This window comes from Neolamprologus brichardi, chromosome 16 (assembly GCF_056152115.1).
Source record: "Neolamprologus brichardi isolate AB-2024 chromosome 16, ASM5615211v1, whole genome shotgun sequence".
NCBI classification, from domain to species: domain Eukaryota; kingdom Metazoa; phylum Chordata; class Actinopteri; order Cichliformes; family Cichlidae; genus Neolamprologus; species Neolamprologus brichardi.
The window spans coordinates 19775093-19791100 of NC_142119.1; the positions used below are offsets into that span (position 1 = coordinate 19775093).

The following is a 16008-nucleotide window of genomic DNA, read 5'->3' on the forward strand; positions in this document are numbered from 1 at the left end:
CCAGTAAACCAGAACATGTTAACACTTTCTGCAAAAATGAAAAGTATAAAATGATGAGAGTATGGAAAAAAATATAAAACTGCTCAAGTAACTTAACTTCAAGTGATTACTCCAACACATATCTGGCATACTGTCATTACTGTCTTAAAACATTTCACTTTTTAAAACTTCTCTTTGATAAATAACACAAGAAAAAACAGACCGTGAACATAGAAATTCCTTAAACATTATATGGTAAACCGTTTTCAGGTTTTTTTTTTTTTTTTTTTTTTTTTTACAGTTTAAGAATCTTGTGGGATATAGTTTGATATAAATCTTTGTATTGTACAATAAAAACAGAAAAAAAGAACAGTCTTGAATTACAAAAACAAACATTTTTAGTAACTCGAATACAGCAAAAAAAAAAAAAAAAAAACTTGAATCATTTCAGTTTTTCACTCAGCTAAAATATCATTCATATTAAGGCCTACTCCATATAAAAGTATAAATATTTTTTTTTTTTAATAAAATGTAATCACAGACAAAATAACCTAGCTTTAATAGCTAACACTCAGTAGCTGCTCATTTTCTCAGTGCTGAGATGACATCTTTCATCGCTGCCGCTGCCTTCTGCACTTCCATTTGTTTTTTCTGTAGCTCTGTAACCACAGTGAACTGTCATTTAGTGATTACAATAAAAAGGAGAAACATCTTTTAAAAGTAAAACAACAAAAAGTAAAACGACTTAATAGCAATTATTTCTACAGTATGTTTTTTTTTTCCAAACTTCTGAAATAGTTCCCAAAGAGCTTTTAGCTGGAAACTTGGCATTTCAGTAATGCTGTGCACTGTGTCCTTAATAGATTTGCAGAAACTTGACTAGTGGAGGACAAAAACTGTTCCAGGCTTAAAGAGGGAAAAAACAACCTGCAGAAGATGAACAGTATCTGAAAGTCACATCATTAAGAAAAAAAACCCAATCAAAGACCTGGCAAAGGACTGGAAAGGTGCATCTGGTCCTGCCATATATCTCTGCAAAGTGTCCAGGAGCTCAGTGACACAATCCCCAGTGTCTAATAAGCGTGCCCAGATGTCAGATGGTGTCTAATCAGCCACATTAGGACACAAGTTGGATCAGCCTGTCATTGCAATTTTTAACTTGATTAACTTGATATTTGAATTATGCCTTTATACAGTTGTAGATTTTGGTTTCCACTGACCATTGCTGTTTAATTTTTTCTCATTGAATTACAGAATGTATCAATACACACAGTTTCCATGGTATTGTAAATGCTATGAGTATCTATAGGACATCTGTTGAAATCTCTTGAAATGCTATCAATGAAGCAGACATTAACTTCTGTTAACCAAAGAGGGTAATCGGCCAACTAATACCACACCCCGAGAGCAGTACTGTGTACTTTACCTTCTTGCTGCTTAGCCACAAATTCTGACAATTTTCCAGAAGCTGCCATCACCGACAGTGCAAGATCATATTCTGTGGAGAAAAAAAAAATACAATTTTCACAATTCCCAGTTTAAAACATTAAAAAAGGTCAGACAGAGTCTCATAAGTGTCATGCACCCTTACCCTCCTGGCTGGCCTGATCTGACTGGATTTTGCTGGAGATATTTTTCATCCCATCAAGGAAGTCAGTGAAGATGGCCTCTGTACATCCTGCTGCATTACAGCTTTTCCAGAAGCTGCTGGAGTCAATTTTGGGCTCTGGACTTGAGGGAAGTGCCACAGGAGAGGAAGAGGAGGAGTTAATGGATACACTGGCGCGTTCAGGCAGAGCCAGAGCTATGGCCGAGCTAGTGCAGGGAGGTGAAGTATGAGACTTCAGGGAGGTGAAGTATGAAGGGGAAAATTTGGACTGGCCAGGAGAGGGAGGGGGGGCAGTGGAGTTTGGGGGTGAGACAGAGGATCCACCGGTGAGTTGACCCGGGGTTTGGACATTGTTCTGCTCAGGACTGGACCCTAAGAAGAGAGTTAGTTCTATAAGTAATCCCAGCTTTTTATCATTTCAAAACCCTTACTCCTGTCTGATTCTTAAAAAATCTAGACATTTCATGCAACAGCAGCTTCCTAAGCTTTCTAGATAAGTGTTTGACATGGCACATTTCTTCTTTCTACGTTTTTCAGTGAATGTGTCTTAATAATTTCATTGTGTGCTTTTTCAAACAAAGCTTGCACATAACCTTCACTTTGTCATTCTCATTCATAAAAATCATAAAGATTAATCAGCCACAAGATTAAAATCACCTGCCTTAATATTAGATCTGCTTTGTGCCACAGTAACACCTTTGAGCTGTCAAGGCAGGGATTCCACAAGCCCTCAGCAGGTTTCCTGAGGTATTGAGAACCAATATGACAGTAGCAGCTCCTTTAAGCTGCAAGGCAGGGCCTCATGGATGGGTCTCATTTTGTCAGCAGATCCCATAGATGTGCAATTGTGTTAAACTACTTGCTGAGATCATAAACTCACCAAGAAGTGCTTAAAGTTCTAGAAAACAAATTTTATATTCCTCTTTTTTTGCAATCAGGATAGTCCTTTTTACACCACAAAGCTACTTCCTTCTTTTATATATAGCCTATGGCTGTTGTAACTGCAATTCATAGCCATCAAGTTTGTGCGACTGTAGCTTTTCTCCTGTGTTACTGGACTACACAGGCCTTGGGTGTCTTTAATGCTGTTGCCTTTTTACTGGTTGTCCTTCCTTAGACCACCTTGGGTAGGAAATAACTATTGGATATAGGGACACAGCCCAGAGGACCTGCCGTTTTTAAGACCCAGTCTTGTTATCACTGGGCTTGTCAAAGCCACTCAAATCCTTAAACGTCCCATTTTTCAAATTCAAACGCATCAACTTTCAGAGGCAATTCTTGTTCCCTATAGTAGCCCACCCAGGCTATACTACAGAAGAGGATTAGGACCACTGGAAAAAAAATCTGAGAAAAAAGTCAGACTTTTTTATCAAAATGATTTTTTTTTCTCAGAATTCAGGAAAAGAAGAAGAAAAAAAAGACGTGCCCATTTTTTATTTTATTTTATTTTTTCCCTTCCCTCAGTGGCCCTAATCCTCTTCCGTACTATACAGGTGTCTTTATAGTCTGATAAAAGTTTTGCCTAACTGCTGTGTAATCATTATCAAAGCTCTTTGGTCTTATAAAACATTTGATCAGTCCCAGGAGGAGAAACCTTACCCTCGTGTTCATCTACGACCGGCTCTACATCTGCATTAACCAGAACATCTTCAGGTGGACCAGATTCAGTCTGAGGTGAGAGTTCACCAGCTGACATTGTAAGTGACTGGGTCTGTATGCAGATCTTTACGGGAAGCAGCAGACTCTCTGACTCAGCATCCTCAGAAGACAAAGAAAACACATGTCATCACACCTCATATGAATCCCATGCAAAAAGAGGGATTTCCTTTAGTGACAAAATATATCTATATATATATATATATATATATATATATATATATATATATATATATATATATATATATATATATATATATATATATATATATATATATATATATATATAGAAGACCAAATCTTCATAGTTCTAAATTACCAAATATTAAACGTATAACAAAAAAAGAGACCATTTATAGCTGCTAAAGACAACCATTAACACAATATCAGAGAACTCACTGATTCTATGATTGTGTCGTCTTCATCATTAAATTCATCCTCAATGTGATTTCCTAAAAGAACCAGACAAGAGGAGTTTGAAAAAATAAATATTTATATCTTTAAAAAACTATTTAGCAAACTATACACACTGAATCAACAACTGCTTACCTGATAAAGACCCAGCAGGACTCTTGGTGTCTCTTCTGTAAAATGGAGAATATAATTTCAAAAAATGACCCTCTGCTGACATTTTTTACAGACCAAGAAAAGAAAAAGCATGTATGCAAAAGCCCTTTGGGAAAAACTAAGATTTCATAGGGGATAATTGCATTCATAAGACATGTTTGTGCCTTTTGGTGGTGCTTTGATAGGCTGCGATGTACTGAAACTTGCAGGTAATTAGCTTTACTGGTTAACTCTGGACAACTTTTTCATAATTTTATATACATATAATTTAGAATTACAAATATTAGTGAGACACTTCCCCCCCTTGCAGAAACCCCTCCAAAACTAGCAAAACCTACCTGATAACCTCAGGCACAGTCTGCCATCACGAGAAGAGAAATCAACACATGACAGGACAAAGATGGAGACTTCAAATTATTAGACATATTCAGCATACAGTGATGTTATTGAAGAATTAATGAATAATTAGGCGTACTTCGAGCTCTGGAACGGAGTTTGCATTTTCATCTATATCCGACTCTAATGGGGCGTATATATCCATTGGAGTGTTATTGTCATTGTCAACTATATATATATAAGATAAAAGAAAGGGGTTTGTTAGCTAGAGTGATAAGCCCACAGAGGTTACATTTTCTTCCCTTGCAACGGGGTTGACCTGAATTTGAAGAATCGGAGAGTCTCCTCTTCCAGCGACGAGGCTTAGGTTTCAAGAGGGTCTCCTCCTGCCTGTAACAAAGGTAAGGAATCATCACAACTGTATCTGCTGGTGGATAACCAGGGAAAATATATAAGAAGGAGGGAAAAAAAAAAAGGTTTGCACCATTTTTATTGTAACCGACAGGACACAATTTGCTCTTCTCATTTCTTTATATTGTCAAGCAGAATGTTATTTTGTTGTTTGTTGTTATTTTTTTAAAGTGATCTTGAGCAATAGCTCTCCAGGCTTTCTGAAGCCGTTCAAAGTTTTTCTTCAGATATTGGCTGCTTTATCGCTCATTTCCAGTCCAGTCCTTAAACCTGGGCATTTTCAGATGAATGTTTCTTTTGTTTGTTAAACCCCTTAACACTGATCTATGAATCATTCAAGCTTAAAAAGTGCACTAAACCAGTGAAAATTTGAAATTGTATTTTCAGGCACTTTGTTACTAGCTGCCAGTTGCAAACACCCCCCACCCCCATAATTTGTTTCCACTTCTTTAGTTGAATCTATGTAAAATACCAAGGATTGATATAAAATATGTGTAAAACAGTTTAAAGGGTATAAAATATATTTTTTTTGCACCAGCAAGGTTATTCCCAAAGAGATTGTAGCTGAAAACCTGGCAAATCTCAACATGCTGTGCAGTGTATCCTTAAAAGAATTTGAGGAAACAGCACACATGGAGGGGCTTAAAAGCTGTCTACAGCAGATGCACAGTACTTCCAGTATGGGCAAGTCATGTCACGTCACACCAAGACCTGAGAGATGCATCTGGCCCAGATGATCCATCTACTGTTCGCTAAAGCGTCATCAGAAATGGTTTCTGATGGCGTTGGGGATTTTGCCAAAAACGATGGAACATAAATCTAGAAAAGGCAGATTTTCATCCACCATACAATACCACCTGGAAGGTTTCTGATTGGCAAGAAGCCTGGAGAATTATTCCTGTAGAATACTTAAATAAATGACAAGATTGAAAATAAATTGACAAACATTGACATTTCCAGCTATTCATTCTCTTTTCCTTATCCAATATTGCGGGTCTAAAATGGGCCTATTTCCCATTTCCTAGCAAAATATAAAGAAATGAGCAGTGACTTAAGACTATATAGAACCACTTGAGTTCCTGACTTGTTTTGTGGGTGGAAAAAAAAACAACTGGGGTTTTAAGTGTGAAGTTGTTTAAAGTAAGAAAGAACGAAGGATCGAACTGTACAGACTTTTAAAATGAGCATTTAAGCTACAATATTAGATATAAGGGTGATATTCTAGCCAAAATTCTGAACGTAAAATTATTGTTCAAGAAATAGCGAGCATCCCATACTTACTTGTCACAGTCACTCAACCGTCTCTGTTTAAAAAGCAAAGACAAAAAACTGTAAAAATAACAAGCAAACTTGAAAATAGAACTTAAAAAAAAGTTTAAGTGACTGTGAACAACACCTTGGAAGAACTACACATTGTACTGTTAGATGAGCTGGAGTCATAGCTGTGTACAGAGGATCCAGTTGCGGTACCTTCTCCTGCCAATTACAAAGCAATTTAGTATTTGGCACAATGAAAAAATAACGACTTCATAGTAAATCTCTCTGGGCAACACTTACCGTCGGTGTTCTTCTTAAGTGACGCAGGAGCATGTTTGTCACAATATGACCTAAAAACACACATCTGCTAATTACAATGTGATACATAAGAAACATAAAAATTAAACCATAGACAAATAAGTCAAAAAAGGGGAAAAAAAAGATGTTTGTAAATACTCACATAACAATGCTATTAGACAAACTTTCCAAGCTGATATTACCTTCTCTCTTCTCACAGGTTAGGCAACATACCTCATGAAAACAAAACGGATTGGTTATTTATAACAGAGGAGAACGCGCACACACAAATGCACCACATAGCTCGCAGGTTAATGATGATAATCTCTGGCTCTCTTCCACTGGTGGAGGTTTCTTCCTGTTAAAGGGGAGTTTTTCCTTCTCACTGTCACCAAATGCTTGCTTATGTGTTACTGTACACACTTTTACCTTACAATATAAAATACTCTAAAGTGAACGTTGTTGTCCTTTGGTGATATACAAATAAGGCTGACTTGATGATTGATTTTGTAATGGTATCATCAGACTTGTGGTCATGTCTTTGACTGAGTCTGACTCGAGTATGTTCAGCACCCCAACTGCTGATGGAGGAAATCGCACAGACATGCATGTGTAAAGTCTGCGCTTACACTGTTATTTTGCTTAATGCCTCATGGGATCTACTAATTTTGACCCATTTGGTTAACTACAGAAATTAACTGTTCGGGTCTGTGTTTATCAGTTAGTGCATTGTTAGCAAATCTTAGTCAATCAACTTCCATCTGTGCATTCTTGCGATCCATGCTACATTGCTTCACATAGCAAAATTTGGCCTTTCATTGAAATTACTAAAAAAAAAACACACACACAAAAACAACAACAACAAACCTAAAACTACAGGATCAAGCTGCTATAGAGAGATGGAGGCCTTTCCCCCCCCCAAAAAAGTCTGTTTTAGTAAATCCATAAATCTAACCTTAGATGGTCCGGGTGCGTTGGGGTTTGGGTTTTTTTTGAGTTTTTTGGGGGTTCTGGGCTTTTTGGTGGAAGAGGCAAACTCATTTGTGGAAGCACTTTTTTCTGGTCATGAGAAATAAAAATGAAAATCAAAGTCTGTCATACACTGAATAAATGGTGACAGGATAAAGGATAAAAATTCAAAACTTACGTGTTTGCTGCTCAGAGTGAGATGAGCAGTATATCCTGTTAGAAAAACACATAAAACACATTTTTAGACAACTACAATTGTCCCAAGCAGTGCACAGCAGGAGTTTTCATTTTTAGGTTAACTGAATATCTTTTTCGACAGGCAATTAAGCAGATCTGTTAAACTGACACATAGCGCCCATGGTCATCATCTTCAATAGTCGTCGCTCCCTCTTTAAGAGCACACGGGTAATGGTAGGACTTTTTGCAGCGTTTGACTTCACACCCAGCAGTGGCTCCCCTTTTCTTACAGTGGTTACAGGTCTAATGCAAACAAAGGAGTAAGACATTTAAACATTGCTCTCAGTGCGCGCCATACTTTAAATCACACAATTTCTAATATATTTACCAGCTTGCTTCCTCGTTTCACCTCATTCAGCACATCCCCCACCGAGAAGCCAAACAGGTCATGGAACTGTGGTGAATCCCGGCAAAAGATACCAGCAGAAAATAACTGGAAATAACAAACAACACAAAATTCACTTGAAGGACATAAATGAGCATGACGTAGAAAAACGGTAAATGGACTGGTTCTTACAGAGGGCTTTTCTACTCTACCTTACTACTCAAAGCACTTTATGCAGCATGACTCATTTGCCCAAGCACTTTTCTTCTATGCTTAAGTACTTTCTGACTGACTTGACACTAAGTATACTGCTTTGGCAGATCACTTTGGGTCATTATTCATTCACTCTGAGAAGGGCTGTACGATCAGTTTGGCAGCATTTGGCTGAATCTGAGCGGAGACTGTAGCCCTATCATCAGTAAACACTAGTGCTGGCCATGCTCACAACAAAACATAGATAATGTAGTATGCTTCAGCTCACGATGTGCAGGCTCTTTTGCTGACTTTTTTCTGGCAAAGTCTAATCTGACCTTCATGTTCTTGAGTGTAAACCGCGGTGTGCACCTCGTAAACCGTCTGCATCTCCATTCATGAAGGAGTCTATAGACAATACTACGCCAACTTACTTGTTTACATGATATCAAGTTGTTGTTTTTTTCTCTCAACCAAAGAAAGAATTTATGATCACACACTTTAGTTGTCTTCTGTGGTCTTTCAGGCCTTTTGATGCTGCTGGGCCAAAAAGTGATTGCCAGTATTTGCCAAAAAAAATAAGTGATTGCCTGTATTTAAACTTTTATAAATAACTTGTTGGCCGTTACTATGTGAAACATATGTCAAATGTATCCCTCATGAATGATATAAAGTCATCTTGAGCCACAAGGTAGAAGCTGCAATCAGTTTTTGGCTAAATGACTTTTATATATCTTTTATTTGTCCACATAAAAAGTCTCAGCGACACTGACAAAAATAGCTTTAAACTGCTGGAAAGTTTATATGCATGAATCAATTTGTACGTTTATCAAAGGTGGTATAAGGAAATTAAAAGCGTCAGGAAAAATTACTCGTGTGCGTTATTTTTATAACTTTTCCACACTTCTTGTCCACAGGTACGTTGTGGACTTAACCGAAGCACTGAGCGGTGAATCACGCCCTCGTCGTTACACACGAAATAAAGACGAAGAACACAACAAGCGTGCTTGTATTTACCAGGCAGTTCTGATGAGCCGTGACTTCATCTTTAGTCGACAAGGCTCCGGTTATCTTCGTCTCTTTGGATCGCTGACAAAGTATGCAGGCCACTCTGCTCATTTTCTTTACCGACAAACACACCGCTTCCACTTTCTCTACCAGGCTTGCTCGCATGCGTCCATGTTGAATCAGCGTTGCTGTTCAAAAACGATTTCTTATCCACTTCGACGCCCATTTCTTTGGGGTTGCCAGGTTCTATCAGAAACCTCCTCCTTTCAGTCACCACCGCATGGAAACGCATTTCGATCGACGGAGAGAGAAACTAATGCGAAATTGCGACTAATATCTATCTTCTTTGGATAACTATTTTTAGGTTACCTTCACTTTAATACCCGACAAGAAAAAAAACAAACTAACTAACATTTGGCTGCTCACCAAATAAGATTTATTATCGGCTTATTATTTCCGGTGAATATTTACTATAGAGCTATGATATTAATCGATAATAATACAATATTTTGTATTTTTAAAGGCGTTTTTTTTTTATTAGTAATAAAAAATGTCCTCTGGCTGGGGGAAAAAAAGTGTAGGCAAAAGCAACCTACATTGCAACCTATATAGGTTGGTTCACGGTTCAACCCTTTGTCTATCTAAGGAAATGATCCTTAATACTATTTTAGAAACGTTTCTTATGGGGTTCCAAAAGCCATAAAGTGTGTGTGTGTGTGTGTGTGTCAAATACCACATTTCAATGAAAGGGTAGTTCCTTACTACGATTTCTTGTTTGTTTGTTTTATTTATTTATTTAGTTATTGGGGGGAAAGCTATGAAAAGACCTGGCAACCCGTTAAATTGTTTCAGTTTCATTTCTCGCTTTTTGTTGTCAGCCTATGACCACAGCTCTTTGAGAAACAGCTGGCTACAGAAATGTTTCAGGATGACTCAGTGAGAGAGACGGTAAGTGAATTGTCACAAGTCATTTATGTAAAAAAAAAAACCAAAACTGGACAAGTCACAAAGCAGTGACACCATACTTAATGTACAATATAGCATCTCCTTTAACAAACATATCATGACAGACACATATTAATAAACAATATCTACATTCCAAACATTTTCCCTCTGCTGGGAATAAGTTAGCCTATACAGTGACCTCCCATTATTCACATGGATACATTTGTAAAACTGTAGCATATATGAAAATGCACAAAGAGTTTGACCAGGCTATCAGAGACAAAAGCAAAAGGACAAAAGCTCACACACACAAACTGGAGAGCTGGTGACAGAACAGGTTTCTAATGACAGACTGACAGCAGACAGGAGGAGAGTAACAGACAACAATAAAATTCAAGAGTGGATGAATATCTGTGGGTGCTTCATACAAATAAATAAACATTTTTTTAAAAAGTGGACAGAGAGGCGGGAAAAATTCATTCAAGCTAAAGAAAGTGGACATTGCCCTCTTTCTCATTCAGAGTTAAAATATGAACTCCTGAAGAAATTAGTGCATGTGAACACAAAGACAGCTGTTGTCCACTAACCTCTCCCCGCTTTTAGTGTGAGCATAAATAGATGCATTCGCTGAGATCAGTCCTGCTGGCCCATTCATACATCTATTACATTATCAGCATGTGGATCTTCTGTCTCCATGACAGATCAATACAGTGAAATTACCATATGCATGTGTTCTTTTCCTTCACAGTAAATGTATAACATTCTCAATGTGCAGTTTATTTGAGAGGCTAGAAAAATGAAATAAAAATGCAGTTTTGTTTCATTAACTCATGACTGCCAATGGCAGGAAAACACAGCAAATATGTCTCCTCATATGCCACACAGGGTGAGATCCTATATGCTAAAATGTGATGGAAATACCCCCTGGTAGCCCAGCCCCGTTGATTTTCATGCTGTCAGCCCGGTGTTTTTTCTTGGTTAATTGTTCTTTAGGTTGATAATTAATTATCTATAATCTATGTCGGGGAGGTAAGCATCCCTTGGGGTAGGAGGTTGACATTCAGACTGTCATTGTCAGAGCGTAGTCTTTGCCCTCTTAAAGGTGTGGCTGGTTTGTATTTGCTATTGGCAACTCAGAAGAAGAGCTTTTTGGAAGAGCTGAAGCTCTGGTCTTTTCCTATTATGGCAGGTGTGCTAGGACCTTGAACATTGGGACATGGGGGGCACTGCAACATGGGACCTGTCTTTGATTTCTTATAATGAAAAGAACAAGTAAAAAGATGTGTTCATACCGGGGCATTCACACTGAGCTGTAAACTGGATGAAACAGGCATATGGAATAGCAGGTGTGCCTGCCTTCTTCAGGTGTCATCTGTCACCTGAAGCAGGGGTGCGGCCACCTCCTGGAGAGCAATGTGGGGTGTTCCATCTGTGCATAATCTGTGCAGCGGCATCTAGGGGAACACCGTGTACATTTGTGAGGTTCTGTCAGCCTGTGGATTCATGTTACCAGCCACTGGTTGACTAGAAGATGTCTGTTCCTCTTGATGCTGCTTTAAGTCATCCACTTTGTTTACTGCCACTGGCAGTAAGGAAGAAGTAAAACAGTACAGAAGTTTGATGACTGTGGTTCTGTGAAACCCAAGATGATTGCCAGTCATGCTGGTCACTTGGAAAATTTCAGCATGAGAAGTTTCATAGAGCTCATATGTAGCCTACCAAGTTATTTACAGCACATATGCACAGGTAGCCTATACATCATGCATATGAGTTTGTTTATATAAGATTTCAACATGTGCAGACTATGAGGAGACATTTTGTTTACTGCCACCAGTAGTGATCCCAGAATTCATAAAACTATAGTTACCTTTGTAACTTCTGTTTTCTGTGGAAAATTGACAAAATTCATGATTACAGATGCTGGCAAAACAGTACAAATAGCCACATGATGTAGGAATGATGGCAGTTTGATGATGAAGAAAGTGCAGAGTATTTCAGGGTTTGATATCAGAGAAGCTCGTGTAGGTCTCACTGCAGCTAGATGATGTGCTGAGGTTCCCAGAGCCACTGCCTTCTGTTTGAAACACAGCCATATTGAGGAGTTAATGCATGTGTAACAAATGCATGTCGGGTTTTGACATGATTTATTTGGGACTGTTTCTTAGAATACCTGAGCTGGTGAGAGACTGACAAGACTTTGATTTTCCAATGAGGTTGATAAGATTAGCAGCAGGAATCCAACCCTCCTTAGATGTGTTTAAGTTACGCACAAGCCTAGACACACAAGTATAGTTAAACCAAAGCTTCTAAATTATAGATTTTTTTTATTAGTTCACATAGATAATATAAGGTTGTAACCTCACCACTGTCCATCGTCCCCCTCCTTGACCAGCTGCACTACATCTCCGCTCTTCACAGAGAGCTCTTGAGTGCCACCGATCTCACACTCAGCCGTCACAGTGTATTTTCCAGCACACTGTTCATAGTCAAGATAAGAGACAGATTCAAGAGAAATTCAGCTATCTTTCCAGATCATGAGTAACACGTTAAGATAATTCCATAAATGGATTTCCATTAATGTCACACAATACAAAAGACAATTGCATGCCTTCAGTTACCATAGGCTCTTCCAGACCTCCAAAATCATGTTTCATGCGTGTTGAATTGTCTCTTCTTCACTTTACACTACAGTTTTAGATCTATTAGAAAGTAATGACTTTATGACAGTTCTGAAGTCATTCTGTGACAGCTCAGATTAATAAGACTCAGCAGTAATTGATATCAGAGTTTTGACAAAAGGTCAGCAAGAGTTGAAATCAGCTTTAAGCTTTCAGCTGTTTGTGGAAGTCTTTCTTCTGAATTTATCAGTATCGGAAAGCAGCAGCATCCTCCTACCAGCACAACAGTGGTAACTTTATCAAGTACTTATAAAGTTACAGTTTTAAACTGTTACTATTAACTAAAGTGTACAGCAATACTTTTGTACAATGGCAGAAAGACTTGCACACATTATATAATATAGCACGAATACTGGGAATCATTCCATCACTGTTGTCTGAAGCTATGAGCAACACTGACATAAAAGTGTATTCTATTTCTGCTGGCAGTGTTATGGTACCAACAATGATATCAAATGTCTGAAAACTTTGAATGTAACCTTAGATATAAATACTGGATACCATAGCACCAACACTGTGATTACAAGCCTGCTACCTGTTAGTCATATACAGTGACTCACCAGCTTCTTGCCATTTTCGTCTTCTGGGTCAGAGTTAAGAGGATCTTCAGCACTGGAGTAGCCGTCATGTTCCCCTGAGGCATCGAGTGACAGGGAGGCTTTATTCCAGCCTGAACAGAAGAGGCAAAAAACAAAACAAAACGGGTGCTTAGTTTGCAGCAACATTCAGCCTCAGCTCCTGTCAAACATGTACGTGACCTGAAGGGAGAGTGGTGAGTGTGGAAGAACCACTATAAGGTCCCCATTGTTAGAACAAAAGTGGCTAAAATCAGGAATCCCAGATTACACAATCAGATCCACAACTATGCACTACAGAAAAACTCCAAGATGGTGGAGACTGGCATGCAACTTCATATTTTAAACTTTCTTCAAACAGAGGTATAAAGTGGGCAGGCAAACATGCCTCTGTGTCAGAGGGTATTCTATGATTTTTCTCTGTGCTTGAAGGGCATGTGGAAAGGACAAACGCGCTGCCTTTAAAAGGTTCATAGCAGTGAAACACCCTGACACAGCCAGCTGGGGCAGGTTAGTGCCAATATACCTCTCCACTTTGTCTGTAAGAGACTAGAGGTGCTGAACCACCTGGCTCTGGTCAGGTGGAGGGCTGGAGGACCTGCATCTGAGGGACAGGAGGCAATGGAAACACAGCTAGTCACTTTTCCTGCAGTAGCTGCAGCCAACCAAACCTGTGTAAGACCTTGGATGTATTCAAGCATTATGGAAAACAACTAACCCAGCAAAGAGGCTATGCAGTGGCTGAACATTACCTTTAAAGCCAAATGGTGTGGGATCACTCTGGCGTTTCGTCTTGTGATCTGGGCTGGTGGGAGATCCTGGGGGGAAAAAAGGAAAAAGAAGAAGAGATGAGGTTGAAAGTTAAATCAAGGAATACATAATTATCAAAAAGTAATATTCAAAAGGCCTATTTTTATGAAAGGAATGAAGGAAAGGTATAAAGGAGGCATAGAAAACAGCACTTTCTCAGCTCAGAGTCTAATAAAACAAACAAAAGTCAACTAATACAGAGGTAGAAAAGTAACTCTAACTAAAACAGCACCTGCAAAAAGTAGCTGAACTTTGCAAGATTTCAGAATATAAGCTGCTGCCATAGAAAAAGTGCTTCAGCAACACAGAGGCCATTCACGGGAGACATTTTGACATGTTACAGTATGCAGGTGTAAGGTTTTTGCTCTTCTGTGGTTCTGATATTCTTTACCCTGACATAACTTTCAACACCTGCTCAGATTCACATGCTTTTCTTAACAAAGTCAAAATGTCAACTGTGGAAATGCCATTACACTGGATGAAATCAAACTGGGGTCTAGAGCTGTGCGATACCTGATGATGGGAAGACTGTCATGGGTAATGTAAAACTTTTGTCATCAGTACTTGAGGGCTCTGTGGAGGGAAGCATGCAGCATTTCTGACTAAAAGGCTTTAATAAAATCCCCCAGATACTTTCTCCAGACAGAGCAACAGTCTAATATTTCAAAAAAAAATGGCTTACACATTAATTTGATGAAAGTTGGATTAAAAGAAACCACACTCATGTCTTTGTGGTGAAAGTGAAAAGAGTGCTGTCAGAAGTTAGCTTTACCCCAAAGTCAGGAAAAAGGTTAAAAACATAATTGTATATGATCTATGATGATTTATAGCAATAACTTCCTGCAAACTCACTTGAGCCTGATTATTTCTTGTCCTAAAGACATGAGAGTGATCCAGCTTCTAACTGATGTAATATTAGTGTCTTGAGATGATTAAACAAAAATGTATTGCGTCACACTAAATGGAAAAATCCTTTTTTTGTTTCACAGATGCAGAAAATGACATATCAGGTGGATAATGGAAAATCTCTGGCTTGCAGTTACCTTTCTGAGCTTTGAGGTTACTGAAGCCCTGTAAAGTAAAGCGCTTTTTAGCCACAGCAGCTCTGTCTGAGGTCGGGCTTGTCACACCCTCATCTGACCCAGACGGAAAGCAAGGAGACAAGACAGACGGACAAAAAGAATTAAGGAAGAAGCTAAGTTGGGTTAAGAGGGAAGATCAATACGGAGGGAAAATGGAACTTGATTCATTGGGAAATGAGAAGTTAAGACACAAATCAATCATAAGAAGTGGGAAAGCACAGAGGTAGGGTAAAACAGAGTTGATGCAACATATGCATTGCAAATGTTAAAGTTAAAATTTAACAAGAAACAAGAAAGGTATCTCTCGTACGCTCTTCACTCACCTTTCCCTGCAGCCTTTACAGAAGAGGAGGAATTGACATCAGGACTGCAGGACTCCGCTTTCTTCTCTTCTCCCTTTTTAATGCTCTTCTGGCCTGTCTTGAATGGGCTGCAAGTGGAGAAGAGAGCAACATGAGAAGCTTCAACAATTTCTGAAAGAACTGGCCCAGATTATTAAAAGTTTACAAAGGGCAATCACATGGAAAATGTTCGTAACACCAGTGAGAGAAAGTAAATGAGGTTGGGAGTTCAGACTTACCTGAGACTTACGGTTCCAGTGGGAACAGGTGGAGCATGGGTGGCCTGATCTGGTGCCCTCTGCTGGCTTGCTTCTGAATGACACAAATGAGAGAAAAACAGCGATGCTGGAACATCACTTCAGATAAGGCATAAGTTATAGAAAAACTTCCATAATGGCTTTCATAATACATGAATGTACCTCTGCATTCCTCCAGCTGGGTCGTCAGGACCTTCCTGATCTCATTTACCCAAGTGGTTTTGACTTCAGCCGTTGGTGCCTGAGACAAAAAGGATGTTCACCCCTCAAAATCTAACCATTATCAGAGTATTTGTTCAGTAGTTGTTCTTTATTAGCCTTTGTTTATTTACCTGAACAATATAGACTTCTTCTCTGGAGTTGCACCAAATTTCAAACTTTTTGTTGTCTCCTTTTGCATTCTCAGTGATGCCCACGGCTCTCATCTGTTCAATAAACAGTGAAGAGAAATATGCATCTTTGTTACCACATCAGTAA

General features: G+C 38.7%; 2 protein-coding genes across 11 annotated transcripts in view; both read right to left on the reverse strand.

Annotated features, from left to right (window-relative positions):
* Positions 1-260: 260 nt before the first annotated feature.
* On the reverse strand, positions 261-9045 carry phf11 (PHD finger protein 11). Its single transcript, XM_035906687.2, has 18 exons — positions 8853-9045; positions 7647-7751; positions 7428-7561; positions 7260-7294; positions 7068-7171; positions 6276-6346; positions 6116-6165; positions 5955-6034; positions 5840-5862; positions 4467-4537; positions 4287-4375; positions 4150-4169; positions 3794-3828; positions 3644-3696; positions 3188-3347; positions 1571-1960; positions 1406-1477; positions 261-638 (listed from the first exon to the last, which is right to left on the reverse strand). The coding sequence occupies exons 1-18, from the start codon at positions 9006-9008 to the stop codon at positions 562-564; spliced, it is 1725 nt and encodes a 574-aa protein (XP_035762580.2). The 5' UTR covers positions 9009-9045; the 3' UTR covers positions 261-561.
* A 751-nt stretch (positions 9046-9796) lies between these two features.
* The window catches only part of mcf2lb (mcf.2 cell line derived transforming sequence-like b), a 42836-nt gene continuing 36624 nt past the window's right edge, over positions 9797-16008 (reverse strand). For 3 of the 10 annotated variants that reach the window (XM_087853224.1, XM_087853223.1, XM_087853227.1), the window contains 10 exons: positions 15864-15956; positions 15694-15772; positions 15514-15586; positions 15257-15363; positions 14895-14987; positions 13794-13859; positions 13027-13136; positions 12152-12264; positions 11959-12062; positions 9797-11862 (listed from right to left, as the gene is read on the reverse strand). In XM_087853224.1, the coding sequence (XP_087709350.1) occupies positions 11783-11862; positions 11959-12062; positions 12152-12264; positions 13027-13136; positions 13794-13859; positions 14895-14987; positions 15257-15363; positions 15514-15586; positions 15694-15772; positions 15864-15956 (918 nt within the window). In that variant the 3' untranslated portion in view covers positions 9797-11782. Of the gene's footprint in view, positions 11863-11958; positions 12063-12151; positions 12265-13026; positions 13137-13202; positions 13646-13793; positions 13860-14364; positions 14425-14894; positions 14988-15256; positions 15364-15513; positions 15620-15693; positions 15773-15863; positions 15957-16008 lie in introns of those variants that run through there. The other 7 variants (XM_087853228.1, XM_087853226.1, XM_087853232.1 and 4 more) reach the window with 6 other exon arrangements.

Excerpts from the sequence above, each read along its gene's own strand:
- phf11 (XM_035906687.2), bottom strand. The coding sequence starts at position 9,008 with ATGCGAGCAAGCCTGGTAGAGAAAGTGGAAGCGGTGTGTTTGTCGGTA. Across the intron at positions 3,697-3,793 it reads TCCTGCTGGGTCTTTATCAG|GAAATCACATTGAGGATGAA; the intron begins GTAAGCAGTTGT and ends TGGTTCTTTTAG. Across the intron at positions 1,478-1,570 it reads AGATCAGGCCAGCCAGGAGG|AATATGATCTTGCACTGTCG; the intron begins GTAAGGGTGCAT and ends TTTTCTCCACAG.